This window comes from Gopherus evgoodei, chromosome 1 (assembly GCF_007399415.2).
Source record: "Gopherus evgoodei ecotype Sinaloan lineage chromosome 1, rGopEvg1_v1.p, whole genome shotgun sequence".
In the NCBI taxonomy this organism is placed as follows: Eukaryota; Metazoa; Chordata; order Testudines; family Testudinidae; genus Gopherus; species Gopherus evgoodei.
The window spans coordinates 270,952,602-270,971,509 of NC_044322.1; the positions used below are offsets into that span (position 1 = coordinate 270,952,602).

General features: G+C 49.2%; 1 protein-coding gene across 1 annotated transcript; it reads right to left on the minus strand.

The window, feature by feature from the left end:
- Positions 1 to 3,560: 3,560 nt before the first annotated feature.
- RPS19BP1 (ribosomal protein S19 binding protein 1) lies at positions 3,561 to 8,134 on the minus strand. The gene is made up of 4 exons (XM_030546690.1): positions 8,021 to 8,134; positions 7,796 to 7,921; positions 7,161 to 7,258; positions 3,561 to 5,610 (listed from the first exon to the last, which is right to left on the minus strand). Exons 1-4 carry the CDS (start codon positions 8,070 to 8,072, stop codon positions 5,470 to 5,472), a joined length of 417 nt encoding a protein of 138 aa, XP_030402550.1. The 5' UTR covers positions 8,073 to 8,134; the 3' UTR covers positions 3,561 to 5,469.
- Positions 8,135 to 18,908: the final 10,774 nt, after the last annotated feature.

An 18,908-nucleotide genomic window follows, 5' to 3' on the forward strand; every position in this document is an offset into this window, starting at 1 on the left:
CCCCTCATCGGAGAGGAGTACAGAAATTGGTTTAAAGAGCCCTTTATACCGATATAAAGGGCTTCATTGTATGGACGGGTGCAGGGTTAATTCGGTTTAACGCTGCTAAATTCGGTTTAAACGCGTAGTGTAGACCAGGCCTAAGAGCCATTCTCTATCAATTTCCAGTGTGGGGAGAGTCCTTGGATCTAGTATATGCTTACTCTTTTGTATCAACAAAGCTTGTGTTAACTCTGAGTGCATGTTTCAAGACCCGGTGGGTAGGGGGGTGTGTGTGTGTGTGTGTGTGTGTGTGTGTGTGTGTGTGTGTGTGTGTGTGTGTGTGTGTGTGTGTGTGTGTGTGTGTGTGTGTGTGTGTGTGTGTGTGTGTGTGTGTGTGTGTGTGTGTGTGTGTGTGTGTGAGTGAGAGAGAGAGAGATTTCTGTGGACTAGGGAATTCTGTTTTAAACTGACTAGTTTAAATATGTGGCAGGTTGCTTTTAAACATACCCATTCCAGGCCTTTAGAAAAATCAAAGCAGCTAGCTTTAGAGGAGTTCTAGCAAGCGTTTTAAACAGTGTCACAATCACTCCCAAAGCAGTGATCAGTCTCTTCAGATTTCACCTTCTCTTGCATGTTCCTCTTGCATCATGCCATTTTATTGTAAAGGGTAAGTGGGTTTCTTGCTGGTGAAAAACGTCAAGCTAAGCTGTGGGGATATGGGAGTACTCTAGTTACCAGAGCTGGTGCAGCACATGCCTCAGCAACGTAAGCTTCCTCTATATACTGCCAGTCACACCAGGGTGACTCAATTCTCCCCAGGACAAAATACTGATAGTGTGAGCTGGAGAGGGGAATCATCTTCATGTCCCATTTAAGCATTGGTCTGTGAGACTATGAATTAACCAGTTAAGGTGAGGGTAGTGCAGCTCAGACCAATAGTCCATCTAGCCTCCTGTCCTGTCCCTGCCAGTAGCCAATACTAGATGATTTAGAAACAATTCTGGAATGACCTGCCCATGAGGGAAGCATTTCCTAGTCCGGGCAGTTAGTGGTTGACTTATGCCTTGAAGCAGGAGTTTATATCCCTTCTATTTATTCTAACGGAAGCTATCCATATAAATATCTAATATTTGAATCTTACTAAACTCTTGGGCCAGGATCTCAAAGCTATTTAGCCACCTAAGTTCCACTGATTTCAGCAAGCAATAACTGCCTAAAGAGCTTTGAGGATTTGGGCCTTGCTTCAATACGTAGCGGCTAATTCAGAGTTCCACAGGGTAAGTGCACATTATGTAAAAATAATTCCTTTTCAGCTTAAATTTGTTGCCTTTCACTTTGATTGCTCCTTGTCTCATATTATGAGATGGGGGGAGGGAAGCACTTAACTTTTCTATACCATTAATTTCTCAGACTGCTGTCAGATGTCCTCTCTGAACTAAGTAGTTCTAACTCCCATGTATTTTCAATGAGACATCAAAGTGCCTAAGTCAATTCTGAAAATGGGACGTTAGTGCTTTTGGAAGTATTACCACTAATCTTCTCAATTTTTCCACACCTGTAGTTTTCATCACCTCTCCCTCTGCCCCTTCTCTTTCTGCTGTATTGTTTTAGAGAAGAGACAATTACTAGACGCCTGAGAGCAGGTGTCCCACTGTTTTATAAAATGGCATATATAAACTATTCCTTTTGCGTCCTAATGTTGGTTGCTGCAGCTGCTGTTCAGTGAAGAGGCTTTTGCTGAGCTATTTGGAGTCTTATTGCAAAAAGTGGTGTTTGAGTAATGCACTGTACACTAGCTTGTCTGTCAACATTGACTCTACCGTTCATGTTGTAGGAGGAGTGTCAGCTACACCCTGGCTTTATGGACCTGATTTATAAGCTAGCCTAATACTAAACACCTAGGGACTGCTTTGCCCTGTAATTCATCTGCTAGAAGTAGGCCACTGCCAGACTCATATTGTTTACATTTATATTAAAGCTGCTATTGCCTTTTTCCTCCCTGTGGGTGGGAAAGTTATACATAAGATGGCAACCCCTGCAGGTTTAGCTATCTTTATCTTTTACTGCAGCATACTCAGCCAGTGGTGCAGAGCTGGGACCAGAGCCAGGAGTCCAGCCACTGTGAGCTCATCCAACCCAGTGCTCACTCCACAGCAGTAGGAAGGAACCAAGCGTGGGAGCAGACACCTAAAACAGAAGGGAATACACTCTGACAGGATCAGCTGTTCCAGGCTGAAGAGCTTTAGGTTATACGTTAGGAACCTTTCCCTTCTGCTTCTGTCAATGGAAGCCAAGGGGAAATAGAAGCTATTTAAAAGTAAGAGCACCTGGGCCACTCCTTGCACACCAAACTCCTTTCTCTCTTTCTTGCGGGGCACAGCTTTGCCTTGCACGCTCTTCTGACACTGCTTTCTCAATACCTCACAATGGTCATGCACTAGCATTTGCACATTTAATATATTTTATATAATGAAGTCTCCTGTAGTTCCACACTCCACTGTCCAAAATGCTGTTCCTTCTACTTATATGTAGTGAGCAGTGGCCTGTAGGGATGGGAAAGAGGACTCACTAGCCTGCTCTGTCCAAGTGTCATGCATAGCTGGGCTATGCTCTTCCACTTGATGGACAAAAGCAAGCCTGAAGAGGCCTTCATACTTGTTGTGGGACTGAGAGTTAATACAGGCAGAAACAGCAGTTAGTTGGACTGTGTAAATACATGTTTAAATTGTTCTTAGCATGTCTCATGGTTACAGGGCTAGCTGCACCTCTGTTCTCTTCTTGGTCTGAGTACACTCCCTCAGCTGTCAGGCCTCGTGACTTCACCTCTCCTGGGGAGCAATTCCACAGTTCTCTCACAGGCTGGCTTTAGGAGTGGATCACCTGTTCTTACCCAGCAGGTCCAACTAGATTCAGCTCTTATGGTTCTTTCCTTCTGGAGTCTGTGACCAGCAGCATACACAGTGACTAAACCTCCTTAAAAACAATACTTTAAATTTTAACAGTAGGAACAAATAATTTAGAGGATTTCAATAAACAGCTAACAGTCTCCATGCCTATCGCTTTCCATCTCCCAATAGCAGCCTAAGAAAACCTAATTGCTTCAGCCTCCGATATGGGTAGCTGGGTCAGTCTGGTGTCCCCACACGACCACCTCCTCTCTTGTGAGGAAGCCCCTTTTTAAATGGCCAAACTTCTTGAACTTCATTCTCAGACTTGGGCCCCTCAGGATAAAACTAGTTTTGCAAGTTGGCTGGAAAGAAAATCATCAGAAGTCCTCAAAGATAACTATTTGGGCATGGGCCCTTGACAACCCGTAAGTGCTTGCTGAGGGAGAGGGCTGCCCAGACCTAATTTTTAAGCCCCCTTGACCCAACCCTTTCTTCCTAACCTGAGACAGTGCCACTGCCTCCAGCCTATAGTAGTGGTGTCCCATCAGGTGGCTCAGCCCTATGAAAGGGTGGCTTATTTCAAGTTGTTCTTTTACTTGCTTCTATTAAACTAATTTTCATACAGTAAAAACCCCAATAACCATGTCAACATACATATTCGTAAGTTACAGAGCAGCTCCGCTACTATCACAGTAGGTATGACAAGTTTATTTTAAACAAGATGGCAAATTAAAAATGGCTCTTTAAACTTACTCTAACCAACTTCTTGAAACAAATTCAAAGTACACTTAAAAAAAACAGGAAAAGCTACTCATTGCCATATACATTTCTTTTTGTTTCTGCACCAAGAACATGCACAAAAGGGAACTGGTCTTTGCACTGCTCTAGTCTGTCTGCAGAAGAGAGAAATAAGTAATTGAGAAATCCCCTCTCCATCTTACACAACAAGGTCCAAGCAACATGTACAATAAGGAACACTAATGCCCAGGATTAACTATTTTGTCACTACAGCTGCCTGTTTCAGTAATATCTTGACTTCCCAAAACTGGCATTTCTGAGAAACCTTCCCCGACTCTGTCTATTGTGTCACTGTGTATTGCAGGCAAGTGGGTGACAAAACACACCAATGAGGAAAGAGGAGCAACAGAAACAAATTTGAGGATTGCAATCAGACTAAAAAGAAGAGAGTGTATAGGACTGCTTGACATTTCAGCTCAGCCAGGCTATTTTACAAGGAGGCAATAATTCATGTAATTGATATTTGAGCTGGTTTTTTGGGGGGGCACTCAATCTTTTAACCCCTTTGTTTTCAAGTGGAGAACAAGGGTCCTGCTTTCTGGGTATATAACAGATGGCAATAAAGTAGTCACCAACCTTCCAGAAATACATGGTACCTGTACAGGAATAGCAAAATGGATGAATGTCTCTGAAAAATCAACTTCCCCACCTGCTGGCCAAACTACATGTTGCAACATCCAAAGCATTTAGTGTTTTTTGGGTAAGAGAGAATTGCCTTTCTTGATCCAGCATCACAATCACTAGCCAAAAGGTCTCAACAGTATGCTACCTTCACCTTCATCAGCCGGTGGTGTTTGCAAGGCAGGGAGGGGTGGATATTCTCAGGGGAAGTGAGAGAAAGCCACATCTAGCAGGTTTGGGACAGAGGAACTGATGTGGGTTAATACTAGGGCCAGCTGTACTATGCAGCAACACCACCCCCATGTGTTTAGTACCCTGATTTAGTGGGCTTGAGTGTAAACTACCAGCTGTATAAGGAGATCTGTGGGAGGGAAGGCTGGGAGGAGTTCAGTACAGAAGGGTTATTTCATTTCCACTCAGCAGTCTGAAGAAAAGTAGAAAATACTCATATAGTACCATGGGGAACAGAGACCTTTCACATAGCCCTAAGTCAGCCTAAAAAGAACTGTGCCTGAATTGCCTGAATGATCTGTGTCACCTCTGCCAATCCCACCCTACTGGATTAATGATTCCACCACAGAGGTGAGCAAGTACACTCTTTGCCATAGTGACTATGGATCAAGCACCATAAGCGTACATGGCATTACCCAAGGAGAAAAAAAGTGAAGGTCCTTGCCTGATGGAGATCATAACCTAAACAGAGATTTGAACAGTACTCACATCTCCTTTCTAGAGCATCCTTCCTTTTGCTGATAATTTGTTCCAGCTGCTCCACAATTCAGCTCTAAATCATCTCCTGTGCTTCCCCTAATGAGACCTGCCATTTTAAGCTGGCTTTTCCAGATCAGATGGATAAAAGGATCCTGCCTCAGAGGAGCAGAGTTTGCATCTGGCTTGAATGAAGAGTCTGCTCTATTCCAAGAGAACATGAGTGAGGTGCTGGCTGGAAGTGGGGAGTAGAGGACATATGATACACCCTAACACACATGATCTCCCTTGATGCTTTTGAGTCTACAGCATCCCATTGACTAACAAATTCTGTACAGACGTGACATCTAAACATATGCTGGCAAGAGGCGTAATCGCACTCCCCTGGTCTCTGATCCCAAACAGGAGGACAGGGTCAGTCCCATGCTCTGAACACTCAGTTTTGGAAAGCTCAGAGCTGCAAGACTTCTCATCACACTGCTCCAGCTCGCCCAAAATATTCTCTCTCAAACTTCCGAAAGTCTTCCTCTGTGAAGACAGTGCCTTCAGATTTCTTCTTCGGCTTCTCTGGGGGACGGTCTCTAGATTTCCTGCCCCTATTCTGGTCAAGAACCTTTAAAAAAAGATAAGGAAAGATTATACAGCCTTTGCTAATCCAGTCCCAGACACAGTATAAACTACTGTGCCAGTAATCATCCCAAGCTGCAGTAACTCCCTACAATTCTAGTCCTGGCAATGCAGAGAATTAAGACAGATGTTTACTAGGATTAACAAAAGCTTGTGTTTGGGGCAGCAGCAGATTCCACATGGGTTTTTTGGGACTAATGTCAAAGCTGCTGGGGGCTTTGAAGCAAAAACCAACTGGCAGGGCTGAAAGCTCATCACAAATTTTGTTAAGAAGTGATTTACAGCATCCCTTTCCGCTACTTAGTTCTCTGCCTTTTGGTTTTGGCATGAGTCCATCTATTTGAAGACAAACAACAAAACATATTTCCCAGGTGAGTGGGAAGTACTACCCAAAGTGCTGTGAACTGCCTGCAGCAGAACAGGTTTCCCTGCTGAACAGCCATTGTAGCATGTAGGACAACTCAACAGGGAGAGGGAGAAGCGTAGTCTAGTGGGCTACACACAGGGCAGAGAAAGTTAATTCTGTGTTCTCAACCTGGCTCCAACACCAATGCCCTACGCAGTGCTGGTAAAGCCTTAGCTTCTCCCCCTGGAACGTGAGGATACCACCTCCCTCCCTTAGAGGAATTGTGTGACTAGTATATAGGACACTATATATACTGAACTATTAAATAAACATCATCAACTTAACACATTTGTACTCTTTTCAAACCTTTCATGGGAACAGCAACTATAAAGGAAACAGAGCAAAACATTTCCTTTTTTCCCCAGTTTACTTTTTACACCTAACAGACTGTAGTCAGTTTCAGTAGATTTCCTAGTTGTATGGGTCTTTAAAAATCAACATGGGAAAGAAACATTTTAAGTGATAGGAAAACAAAACAAAATCTCACAAGGGGCCCCACATGTAGAACCTAGAATTAACAACTTTTTAAAAAATGGTCAACATGACATGTACTCATTGGTTCTATTAAAGACAGCTATGGAGGGCTGTAGACACACAAAGAAAACCAGGTCTGAATAAGGGGGCAAGGACTGTGGGGAAGAAATGGGTCAGAAAGAGGGAAGAGAAGTTTTAATGAAGAGAGTAAGGTTATATGATGATATTAACATTGTCAGCTGCCCTGAATTCTATCATTAAGGGGAGAAAAATGAAAATAACCCAGAATTCTTGACTCCACTTGTATAACAGAAGATTATATTGGATACCCCAAAATACACATTTTTCTGTACAATTAGTTTTGGGAAATAGGCCCTACAAAATCATCTTGGTGGATTGTCCCAAAAATCTTAAAGACTGGCCCTGGGCATAGTTGTGTGATCATTATAGATCATTTTGGGATGGGGGGAGGGGGGGGTGGAGTAAGTTATTTTGTAAACACACCTAAAAATTCTAAGGCCAACATTAGCTACCACTCAAACTCATTTTTAGCATTGACCTGTGCCGGGGTGTTCACCAATCTCCAAGGTGAAGGACCCATGGAAGTCACTTCCCCTTTACTGGTATTCTAGGGAACAAAAACAAGACTCCCTTGCCTGCTGCGTGATGGTTTTGTCTGCAGCGAATCGGCCCTTCTTCATATACTGCAAGTTCTTCTTCAAGTGATCCACAGCCTGGCGCTTCTGATATTCCTCTGGGACAGGGCAGAGAGCAACAAAACATCTCTGTAAGCATGTATTGTATAACAACTAGATGAAGAGTACAGAGAGCCAGGTGGGGGTATTCCAACCAGGCGGGGGTATGACACTATTGCTGGAGTGTGTCCGGGTGCATCAAAACTTCGTTTTAGGAATCATGGGGACAGGATATCCATAAGGAGAAGTGCAAGGTAATGGTGATATGATTGTTATCAGGGCCCACGTGGTGCAGCCAGGCACAAAGAGATTCCTAGGGAGCCCTGGTCACGAGCAGGCCGGGCTAGGAGGTAGGGTTAACTGCATGCAACCGGCTGCTCCCCCCCCCCCCCCAAACCTGGCAGCCCCAAGAGAGCTGTTCTCCTACTCAAGATGGAATAGGATGACAGCGCCCCACCCACTTCTCCGCAGGGCCCTGGGGGCGGGGTGTTTTCAGAACAGCTGGTCCTCCTCGAGCGAGTCTCAGGTTTCTGTGCGCAGCCCCCTCCCACCAGCAAAGCAACATGGGGTAGTGGCGGCGGGGAGGTCTCAGTCACCTATCGCCGACTTGGTGACTTTGCCCTTGACCGTGGTCTTGTCCCTGCCAGGACCCCGAGCCGCCTTCTTCCTCTTCAGGGGTTTGCGCGGCCGCTGCTGGGGGCTGCTGAGCCCGGGCTGGCGTCCTGGGGGGCGGGGGAGAGAAAGTTAATGTGACCGCGCAGGTGAAGGCTTTAAGCCCCCCTCAGGCCTGGTCTGGCCTCGCCCCGGGCCCGGCCGCTCACCCGCCGCCGTCTCCAGCAGCTCCAGCCCCTTCCTCAGCAAGGAAGCCGACATTTTTCCTGCTCTTCCCACGCGGAGCCAGCTTCCGCCTCCTCCTGCAGCCCGGCCACACTTCCGGTCCCCCGCCCCGCCGCTTCCGCCGGCAGCCCGGCCACACTTCCGGCAGATACGCGCGGGAAAGTCACCGGTACTCCCAGTCCCGCACATGCGCAGAGGGCGGCCTGGGGTTTCTCGTGGCTGACGAGGAATTGCTCATGGTGATTCTGTGGATGCAGCGAGCACGGGGCAGCGGCTCTCCCCCGCCCCCCAGCAGCGTGAGGGGAGGCCCAAGGGCAGGAAACCCCACTCCCCTCCCTGAGATGCCATCCTGGGTTCTCCCCCCCAGCTGCCAGCTTGGTAGGGGGAGCAGCCTGCTGCACAGAGGTGACCTCGCCCGCCTCCTCCCCGTCTGCCCGGACCGGGGCTCCCTGGAAACCTCTGCGCCTGGCTGCAGCTTGTGGGCCCTGATCTGAGTCATCAGAGCACGCTTAGCTGGTGCTTCTCCTGCAGGCCTGCGGCAGAGCTCTGCCTGCCTCACTCACCTGCAGAAGTTGGGCCAATAAAAGACATTCCCTCACCCACCTTGTAGCCTCCCTCCCCAACTGAGACTGTAAACTCTTCAGGTCAGGGGCTGTTTCTGCTTTATTTGTGTGTAGCCAACGCAATGGGGCTAGGGGCCTGGAGGTGCTGCCAGAGGGGAAATAATAAGTATAATGAAAATAATACCCTGGTATCATGATTTTCCAGACCAAGCTGCAAAACAACTGGGTCAAATCCCAGTCTTACTCCTGAGAGACACAGAATTTAACATTTCCAAAAATTATATTTATTATTCATTAGTATTTTACTTATTTATATAACACCCCCTGACAGAGATGATGTTATTGTCTTCTAAATTTAGTCATAATTTGAATAGGTGGTCACAAAATTATTTGATTTTTAGCCAATGCTGGTAGCAACAAGATGCTATGAGAGAAGAAGGGGAGGGGTTTATGCTCCCTTGACAAGTATGCTCTTAAGGCCCTACAGGGGCGGGGGGGGATGGGGGGAATGAATATACTAGAAGTTTGTTTCCATTATTTTTCATGGCAAAAATATTTTACGGACAAAAGTGCTAGTGTAGACAAAGCCTGCAAAGCACTTCCACTTTTCTCTTAACCACCAGGGGCTGAGAGCATTGTTCCCACTGTTATGGGCTTATGTAATGAGCATTCAAGAGGCATGCTGAGAGGCTTTCCATTAGCACAGTCAGCCCCATGTGAGATCTATCTTTACATCCTCCTAAAACAACACAGAAGTAAGCTATCAGCATGGTCAATAGATGTAACATTTTCCAAAGTCCTGTCATTAATTCATTATAGTGTATTTCAGTCCTGTTAGTAACTGGGAGATTTTCTGCAGGCATGACTGCCAAAGTTCCTCTTGACTATGTTCTGACTTCTCTTCATAGCTGCCTGGACTTGTCAGCCTTAGCAATGCTGGTGTATGTAATGATTCTACAATGGTTCCTGTCATGTGTCTGCGCTCACTGACACAGATTTTCTCATGACCTTTTCTGTTCCTCGAGGAATCAAGTTTTTGTCTATTTTCCCAAATGCCAAGCCATATAGTTTTTTCAGCAGTTCCCTTAAAAGTGCATTGATCATCTGTACATTTTAAATTCCTTTTGCTAGTTTATCATCCCCTTAAATCACTGTTCATTCATAGGGTACAACTGCACTGCAATAAAAGGTCTGCAGCACAATTGCAGCTGGCCAAGAGCAGCTGACTTGGGCTTGCAGGGTTTGGACTGATGAGCTAAAAATTGCATTATAGGCATTTGGGCTTGGGCTGGAGCCCAGGCTCTGAAGCCCTGTTAAGAAGTCGAGTGTCAGAGCCTGGGGTCCAGGCCAAGCCCCGAACATCTGCACTGCAGTTTTTAGCCCCGCAGCCCAAACCCCATGAGTCCAAGTCAACTGACCCTGACGCTAAGACTCAGTGCCGCTGTTTGTTATTGCAGTGTGGATGTGCCCATAGATTCATAGATTTTAAGACCACAAGGAACCTATAGTTCTTCTTTGAGTGATTGCTCATATCCATTCCAGTTAGGTGTGCGGGCCGCGCGTGCACGTCTGCCGGAAACTTTATACCCTAGCAACTCCAGTGGGCTGGCAGGTCGCCCCCTAGAGTGGCACCGCCATGGCGCTTGATATATACCCCTGCCGGCCCGCCCGCTCCTCAGTTCCTTCTTACCGCCGTGTCGGTTGCTGGAACTGTGGAGTGCGGCTTGCTGTCCTCCACGTCCCTAGCTCTCCTTCGTTACTGTCAATAGTTGTAGTTGTAAATAGTTTAAAAAACAGTTTAGAGTTGTATAGTAATTAGTAGTTATTGTATATAGTTTATAGAACTTATTCGCGGGTTGGGCCGTTGCCCTTCCCGGCGCCCGGCACCGGGCCCGTGCCTGGTTCGCCGGGCTTCAAGCAGTGCTCGGCCTGCAAGAAGCCGATGCCAACTAGCGATCCCCATGACGCGTGCCTGAAGTGCCTTGGGGAATCGCATATCGCCGATAAGTGTTGCCTCTGCAAGGCCTTTAAGCCTCGAACAAAGAAAGAGAGAGATCAAAGACTGCGGACTCTCCTGATGGAAGCGGCACTGAATCCGGTACCGTCAGTGCAGCCGGCCACCTCTACACCGGCACCGGACCGCGCCGGCACTGGAAAGACACCCCGGCACCACCCATCCCCGGCACCGGGATCCGATCAAAGACCCTCGACGTCTACGACATCATCTCGGCAGGCTCGAGTGGAGCGCTCGGCACCTACCTCTGCCGTGGCACCGCCTGCAGGGTTGCCGTCAACTCCAGGCCCGGAAGGTCCGTCGAGTCCGGCCCCTCCTAGCTCCCCCTTAAGATCTGGGGTCGAGCTATTAGTCCCGTCCACGCCGGAGACCTTCGCTTCGGTGCGGGACTTGATAGCTGTGACTGAGCCATCCCAGCCTCAACCCCCGGTACCCCCAGTGCGGGTCATCTCCAGAGGCAAGCCAACGTTGAGAGCGCCGTCTCCGGAATCCAGGCATCGATCACCTTCGAGGCCCCGACGATGTGGACGCTCGCAGTCCCGGCACCGCTCTCCTAGGTGGTACCGGTCGCACTCACGGCACAGGTCAACGTCGGTATGGTCCCGGTCTGGCTCTTCTTGATACCGGCACCGGGACTCTAGGAGCCATTCGCGTCGGCAATCAACTCCCCGGTCGACCTCCCGGCACCGAGCTGGTGGCAGGTCCCGGTCCCGGTCGACCTCCCGGCACCGCGTCGGTGGCAGGTCCCGGTCCCCAGCGCCATCCCAGCACCGCATCGGACGTAGATCGCGGTCCCGATCCCGGCACCGAGCTGGAGGCAGGTCCCGGTCCAGATCCCGGCACCGAGTACCAGACTGATCCCGGTCCCGATCCCGGCACCGGTATGGCTCCCGGTACCGATCCTTGGCACCGAGAGGATCGTCAGTGTCGGGACTGAGAGATGCATATCAGCCGAGTTCGGCACCTCCATGGCCTTCGAGGCAGCCATCGGTCTCCTCTCAGGCGGACAGCGTTTATACGCTGGGCCCGGACAGACATGCGGCCCTCTTTCAGGACCCTCCGCCTCAAGACCAAGGGCCACAGCAGTGGGGGTTTTGGACTCCCTGGGCGTACCATCAAGCCCAGGGTCTGCAACATACTTCTCCTCGGCCTGCAGCGGACCGAAGACCACCAGAGTCAACGCTGTCTCGCCCCCCTCCCTCTCCGGAAGGCGAGGACAGGTCCAGCCACCAGGACCCAGAGCTCCCTCCGGAGCCGGATGGCCGGGCCCAGACAGAACCCCCTGTGGACGCTCTGTTGCCAGGGGTCTCCTCGTCATCTTCCCCTGACGAGGCAGTGGCAGGCACCTCGTCCTCTAGCCCTCCCCCTCTCTACCTCAGGGCACATCAGGACCTCCTCAGGCGCATGGCGCAAAACTTGAATTGACAAGCGGAGGAGATCGAGGATCCGGTGGTCAACATCCTCTCCGCAGATGCTCCCACCAGGGTTGCCCTGCCTTTCATTAGGACCATTCAGGCCAACGCCACCACTATCTGGCAGTCACTAGCCTCCATCCCTCCTACCGCACGAGGCGTGGAGAGAAAGTACATGGCCCCCTCCAAGGGCTAGAAATTCCTACATGTCCACCCGACACCGTGCTCCCTCGTGGTACAGTCGGTAAACGAGAGGGAGCGGCATGGACAAGAGGTCCCGGCGCCCAAATCTAAGGAGGCGAGGCGGATGGACCTCCTAGGCCGTAAAGTCTATTCGGCGGGGGTGCTACAGCTCAGGGTCTCCAACCAACAGGCCCTCCTTAGCCGCTACTCTTTTAACTCCTGGGTAGCGGCGGACAAGTTTAAGGAGCTGTTGCCGCAGGAGGCAAGTCAAGAATTTGCGGCTATTCTTGACGAGGGCAAGAAAGTCGCAAGGACCTCGCTGCAGGCCTCATTGGACGCTGCAGACTCGACCGCTCAGACCCTTGCCTCATGGCTTACGATGCGCCGCATATCCTGGCTTCAGGTCTCTGACCTTCCTCCGGAGCTCCAGTATACCATCCAGGACCTCCCCTTCGAAGGCCAGGGCCTGTTTTCAGACAAGACAGACCCCAGGCTAAAGAGCCTTAAAGACAATCGGGTCATCATGCGCTCTTTGGGGATGCACGCGCCCGTGACACAGCACAGACCCTTCTGGCCGCAGAACCAGCAGCAACAACGCCGGCCGTATCCCCAGTTCTGCCCACGGCAGGACCTTAATAGGCGCCGGGGCAGGAACAGTAGGCGCAGACAGTCGGGTGGCCAAGGGGGGCAGAACCAGGGCTCCTCCAAGGCCCCACCCGGACCCAAGCCTTCATTTTGAAGGTGCGCCCGAGGGAGGAGTACCAGTTTCCCCTTTGGATCCTTCCCCACAGTTTTCCAACCGTCCTTCGTTTTTCCTCCAGGCGTGGACCCGAATAACATCAGACCGTTGGGTCTTACGCACTGTACAGGCCGGTTACCGCCTGCAGTTTTCATCGCCGCCCCACCCCCCACCCTCGTCTCTCTTCAGGGACCCCTCTCACGAGCAATTCTTCCGTCAGGGGGTACAGACGCTCCTCGACAAGGGAGCCATAGAAGAGGTTCCAGAGAGCGAGAAGGGCAAGGGGTTTTATTCCCGATACTTTCTGATCCCCAAGGCCAAGGGAGGCCTCAGACCTATCCTCGACCTGCGAGAACTCAACAAGCATATGGTGAAGTTGAAGTTCCGCATGGTATCCCTGCGGTCCATCATCCCATCGCTGGATCCTGGAGATTGGTACGCCGCCCTCGACATGCAGGACGCTTACTTTCATATTGCTATATTTCCACAGCACAGGCGTTTCCTTCGCTTTGTGGTTGACCGCCAGCATTATCAATTTGCGGTCCTCCCATTTGGCCTTTCTACGGCCCCGAGGGTATTCACGAAATGCATGGCAGTCGTCGTCGCACATCTTTGGCGCAGCCGCATTCACGTGTTCCCCTACCTTGACGACTGGTTGGTCCGAGGCACATCAGAGCTGCAGGTCCGCGACCACGTCTGCAGGATCAGCAACCTCTTTGCTGCCCTAGGCCTCATTGTCAACGTGGACAAGTCCACTCTGCTCCCCATGCAGAGGATAGAGTTCATCGGGGCCATTCTGGATTCCACCTTGGCCAGGGCCTTGCTACCATTGCCCAGGTTCCAGTCGCTATCGGCCATCATTCTGCGCTTGCAGGCGGCCCCCTGACCTCCATAAGAACATGTCTGACCCTCCTTGGCCATATGGCGGCCTGTATGTTCGTGACAGCGTATGCTCGACTCCGCATGAGGCCCCTCCAATCTTGGCTCATCGCGCAGTACCGGCCGGCCAGACATTCATTAGACACAGTTGTCACCATCCCCCAGGGGGTACTGGACTCCCTCCGGTGGTGGCTAGACCAGTCCGTCGTGTGTGCAAGGCTCCCGTTCCATCCGCCCCAACCCTCAGCATCCCTGACGACGGACGCCTCAGATCTGGGCTGGGGGGCGCACAGTGGAACTCAGGGCCTGTGGTCCCCCCGGAACTGGACCTCCACATCAACATACGGGAGTTGAGAGCAGTCCGTCTTGCTTGTCAAACATTAGTCCATCACCTTCAAGGTCGCTGTGTCGCGGTGTTCAGCGACAACACAACGACCATGTACTATATCAACAAGCAGGGCGGCACCAGATCCTCTCCCCTATGTCAGGAGGCGATGCAGCTCTGGGAATTTTGTATAGCCCATGCCATTCACCTCACGGCCTCCTACCTCTCTGGAGTACGAAACACACTGGCGGATCGCCTGAGCAGATCCTTCCGCTCACACGAGTGGTCCCTTCGCCCGGACGTCGCCCTCTCACTCTTGCAGAGGTGGGGTCATCCCCGGATGGACCTCTTCGCGTCCAGGGGGAACAGGAAATGCCAGGCATTCTGTTTCTTTCAGGGTCGGGAGCCCGGGTCATTAGTGGACGCCTTCCTTATCCCATGGGCGACCCATCTGTTTTATGCATTCCCTCCGTTTCCGCTGGTCCACAAGGTCCTCCTCAAGGTGCGCAGGGACAGAGCTCGCGTGATTCTGATAGCCCCAGCATGGCCCAGGCAACATTGGTACCCCATGTTGCTGGACCTCTCAATAACCAACCCACTTCCCCTGCCCCTTCACCTGGATCTGATCACCCAGGACCACAGCAGACTCTGTCACCCGGACCTTCGGTCTCTGCATCTCACGGCGTGGCTCCTGCGTGGCTGACCAGCTCCGAGTTACGCTGCTCTACCCCGGTTCGGGAGGTTCTCCTGGGCAGTAGGAAGCTTTCCACTAGAGCTACGTATTCAGCCAAGTGGAAGCGTTTTTCCTGTTGATGCTCGGAGAAGGGTTTTCTCCCTATGGAGGTTTCCATCGCCAATATTCTGGACTACATCTGGTCCCTCAAGGACCAGGATCTGGCGATATCATCCCTTCGGGTTCACTTAGTGGCCATCTCCACCTTTCATCCAGGAGGAGATGGCTGTTCTGTCTTCTCCCACCCTATGGTGGCGAGATTCCTGAAGGGGCTGGAACGTCTCTACCCACAGGTCCGTCCCCCTGCCCCTTCATGGGATCTCAACCTCGTTTTGTCTCGGCTCATGGGCCCTCCATTTGAGCGGTTAGTGACTTGCTCCCTGCTCTACCTCTCCTGGAAGACCGCCTTTCTAGTGGCCATCACCTCAGCTAGACGGGTGTCGGAACTCTGGGCCCTCACTGTAGACCCCCCGTATACGGTCTTCCATAAGGACAAAGTGCAGCTGAGACCGCACCCTGCCTTTCTCCCCAAGGTGGTCTCAGCCTTTCACATTAACCAGGAGATCTTCCTTCCCGTCTTTTTCCCAAAGCCCCATTCGTCCCGCAGGGAGCAACAACTCCACTCGCTGGATGTCCGTCGGGCAATAGCGTTTTATGTGGAGAGGACCAAACTGTTCCGCAAGTCCCCCCAGCTGTTCGTGGCGATAGCGGACCGTGTCAAGGGCCTTCCTATTTCCTCGCAGAGGATATCCTCGTGGGTAACGTTCTGTATCAGGACCTGTTATGACTTGGCTCACATCCCTATGGGCCGTGTGACTGCGCACTCTACCAGGGCGCAGGCGTAATCGCTGGCTTTCCTTGCCCGAGTGCCGATCCAAGAGATCTGTAGGGCGGCGACCTGATCATCGGTCCACACTTTCGCTTCCCATTACGCCCTGGTCCAGCAGTCCAGAGATGACGCGGCCTTCGGCTCAGCAGTGCTCCATGCTGCGACTTCTCACTCCGACCCCACCGTCTAGGTAAGGCTTGGAATTCACCTAACTGGGATGGATATGAGCAATCACTCGAAGAAGAAAAGACGGTTACTCACCTTTGTAACTGTTGTTCTTCGAGATGTGTTGCTCATATCCATTCCACACCCACCCTCCTTCCCCACTGTCGGAGTAGCCGGCAAGTAGGAACTGAGGAGCGGGCGGGCAGGCAGGGGTATATATCAAGCGCCATGGTGGCGCCACTCTAGGGGGCGACCTGCCGGCCCACTGGAGTTGCTAGAGTAAAAAGTTTCCGGCAGACGTGCATGTGCGGTGCACGCACCTAACTGGAATGGATATGAGCAACACATCTCGAAGAACAACAGTTACAAAGGTGAGTAACCATCTTATCATCTAGTTTGATCACAGGCCATAGAATTTCACCCAGTTACCCCTGTATTTAGCCCAATAATTTGCATTTGACTAAAACGTATCTTCCAGAAAGGCATCCAGCCTTGATCTGAGGACATCAAGATATGGAGAATCCACCCTGAGAGTATGTTCTGATGATTACTTGTCCTCAGGGACAAAAATGTGTGGCTTAGTTCTCTGTGGAGTGTGTATTGGAACTGTTATTTTGTTTTATCCTAATCAGCATTTAAGCCACCTTTGCTCAGTTTAGGTCCTACAAAGCTTCTGTTGGACCAGTAGTTTACTTTTTAAAGTTTGGTGTTAGGGCTCTTTGTCTTGGTATTTGCAAAAATTGTTCAGTATTTAATTATGTTCTTTATGTTCCCCAGCTCATATTAAAATTTCATCCAGTATAATTCAGCACTTTGTCAACCCTTCAAAAATCTGTGCATTTGCTTTTTCAAATGCTTCTGAGGTGGAATGAAAACAGAATGGTACTCATTAAAATGTACAACTTCCAAATAAGTCACTAGCTTATAGCTTGACTCATCTAACTTTACTGCAAAAAATGCATGTCCTGCATCTCATACTGAGACTGTCTTTTCTCCTGAGAGGTTTGCTGTCCATCTGCAGTTTTCATCAGCTAATATTCACATTTTATGGTTTGATTTAAATCAAATAACTCAACACACATCCATATTTTATTTGGCTTTTTCAATTGTAAGGTTGGAATTGTCCCACCCTATAGGTTGATCTAACTTTCAAATAACTCAGAGCTTTTCCGTATTATCAGGTTAATTTTCTGCTTCACTTCTTAGGGCAAATGGAAAGTTTCTTTCCTAGATGGATTGCTGAAGTTTCAGATTTGTCTTTCTTAATGTGGTACTCTCCATCCAGTTAATATAGGTCTTGGAAGGCATTTGAGAATTTTCCTATCAGGCTTCCTGTTCCCTCTATGTGATTCTTTTCCATTTACAGTAAGCATCTTTTTAGTAACTTTCACCCTACACAGGTTTTTAATCTTATAGCAGGGTGTCAGTGTTGCTAACTCCGATAATTTTATAGCAGGTCTCATGATATTTTGGTGTTTTTCTTAAAGCCCCAACTCCTGGAGTTAGGTGATTACATGAGAATCTCAGCTTTCATTCTGTAAAAAAAAGTCAGTTTCTAGCCCTCATGGTTGTGGAGAAAAGCAGATGTGGTCCAACTGAAAAAATAAAGACAAATGAAAAGACCCTGCAATTTATTATTTTTTTAAATTAATTTTTGAAGCCAATCATATGATGTTATGAAGGCCTGACTCATGAATTTTGAATATGTAGGGTTGGCAGTACTGGTGGGTATATCTATATTTGTTCCTCGGAAAGTGAGAGAGATGGATGTTTAAATCAATACGTAATAGTTACTTACCCTTGCACTGGTACATTATGTGCAGAATATGAAATATGCTTTGCCTTAAATAGCAGCACCATTTCATTAATTACAATATTACGCTGTTCCATTGGAATAACACCACTTTATGAGCCTACAGCCAGCTCTGCCCTTATTAATATTTAGGTGTATTTGCCAACCTGAAGCAGTTTGTGCTGAAGTCACTCTACCTCCAAAGAGCTATGGATCACTGTGTTGCTGTTCTCCAAGCGTACAGGCATTCTAGCCTTTTAACTGTGTGACATGTCTTTGAAAAATGAGCTTTCCTCCCCTGAATATGAACAAATGCCAGCCAATTCTTCGGTTCATATTTTGTGAACACATCTAGTGCAGAGGTAGTTCTGCTAGTCAGAAAACCTTTTATTCTGGTTTGGATTATTTTGTTTTACTTCATTTCTATTTTCAAAGTCATATCACCTGCATTACGTGCTATCCATTCTGTACCAAGCCACTGAGTCTGCATATCACTAATGTCATTGCTTCTACAAATCTCTATGGCTCATGTTAAGATTAAATCAGCTTCTTATTGTGCCAGGTGCTGTACAGACATGTAATAAGAGACAGTCCCTGCCCTGAAGAGCATTCAGTCTGGACAGAGTAAGGGAGTATTTTTATCCCCATTTGAAGAGGCACAGAGATTAAAAGACTCATCCAGGGTGTTGGTGACAGAGTTAGGAACAGAATCCAGTGCTCCTGAGTTCAACGCCCGTGCCATAAACCACACGATCATTCTAAGTGCTGCAGTGTTGGTAAGAACTGGGAGCACAGAAAGGTCCTGCATAGTTACACCAGAGCTAAGTGCTGTGTCAGTAATAACCAAGAAGTGATACAGAGTCAGCACTACTTCCAAGTGTCATGGAACCTCTAGTATCAGAGGGTAGCCGTGTTAGTCTGGATCTGTAAAAGCAGCAAAGAATCCTGTGGCACCTTATAGACTAACAGACGTTTTGGAGCATGAGCTTTCGTGGGTGAATACATCTGGGTGAATGCATCTGAGGAAGTGGGTATTCACCCACGAAAGCTCATGCTCCAAAACGTCTGTTAGTCTATAAGGTGCCACAGGATTCTTTGCTGATGGAACCTCTAGACGTCACTCTGAAAGTTCCTTCCAGAGCATCTCAACTCTGAACTTCAGAAACACTTATCGATATTGAAAGGCTAAGGAGGCCTAACTTTTTTCACTTTAATGGGTAACGGGGCAGACTGTTTGA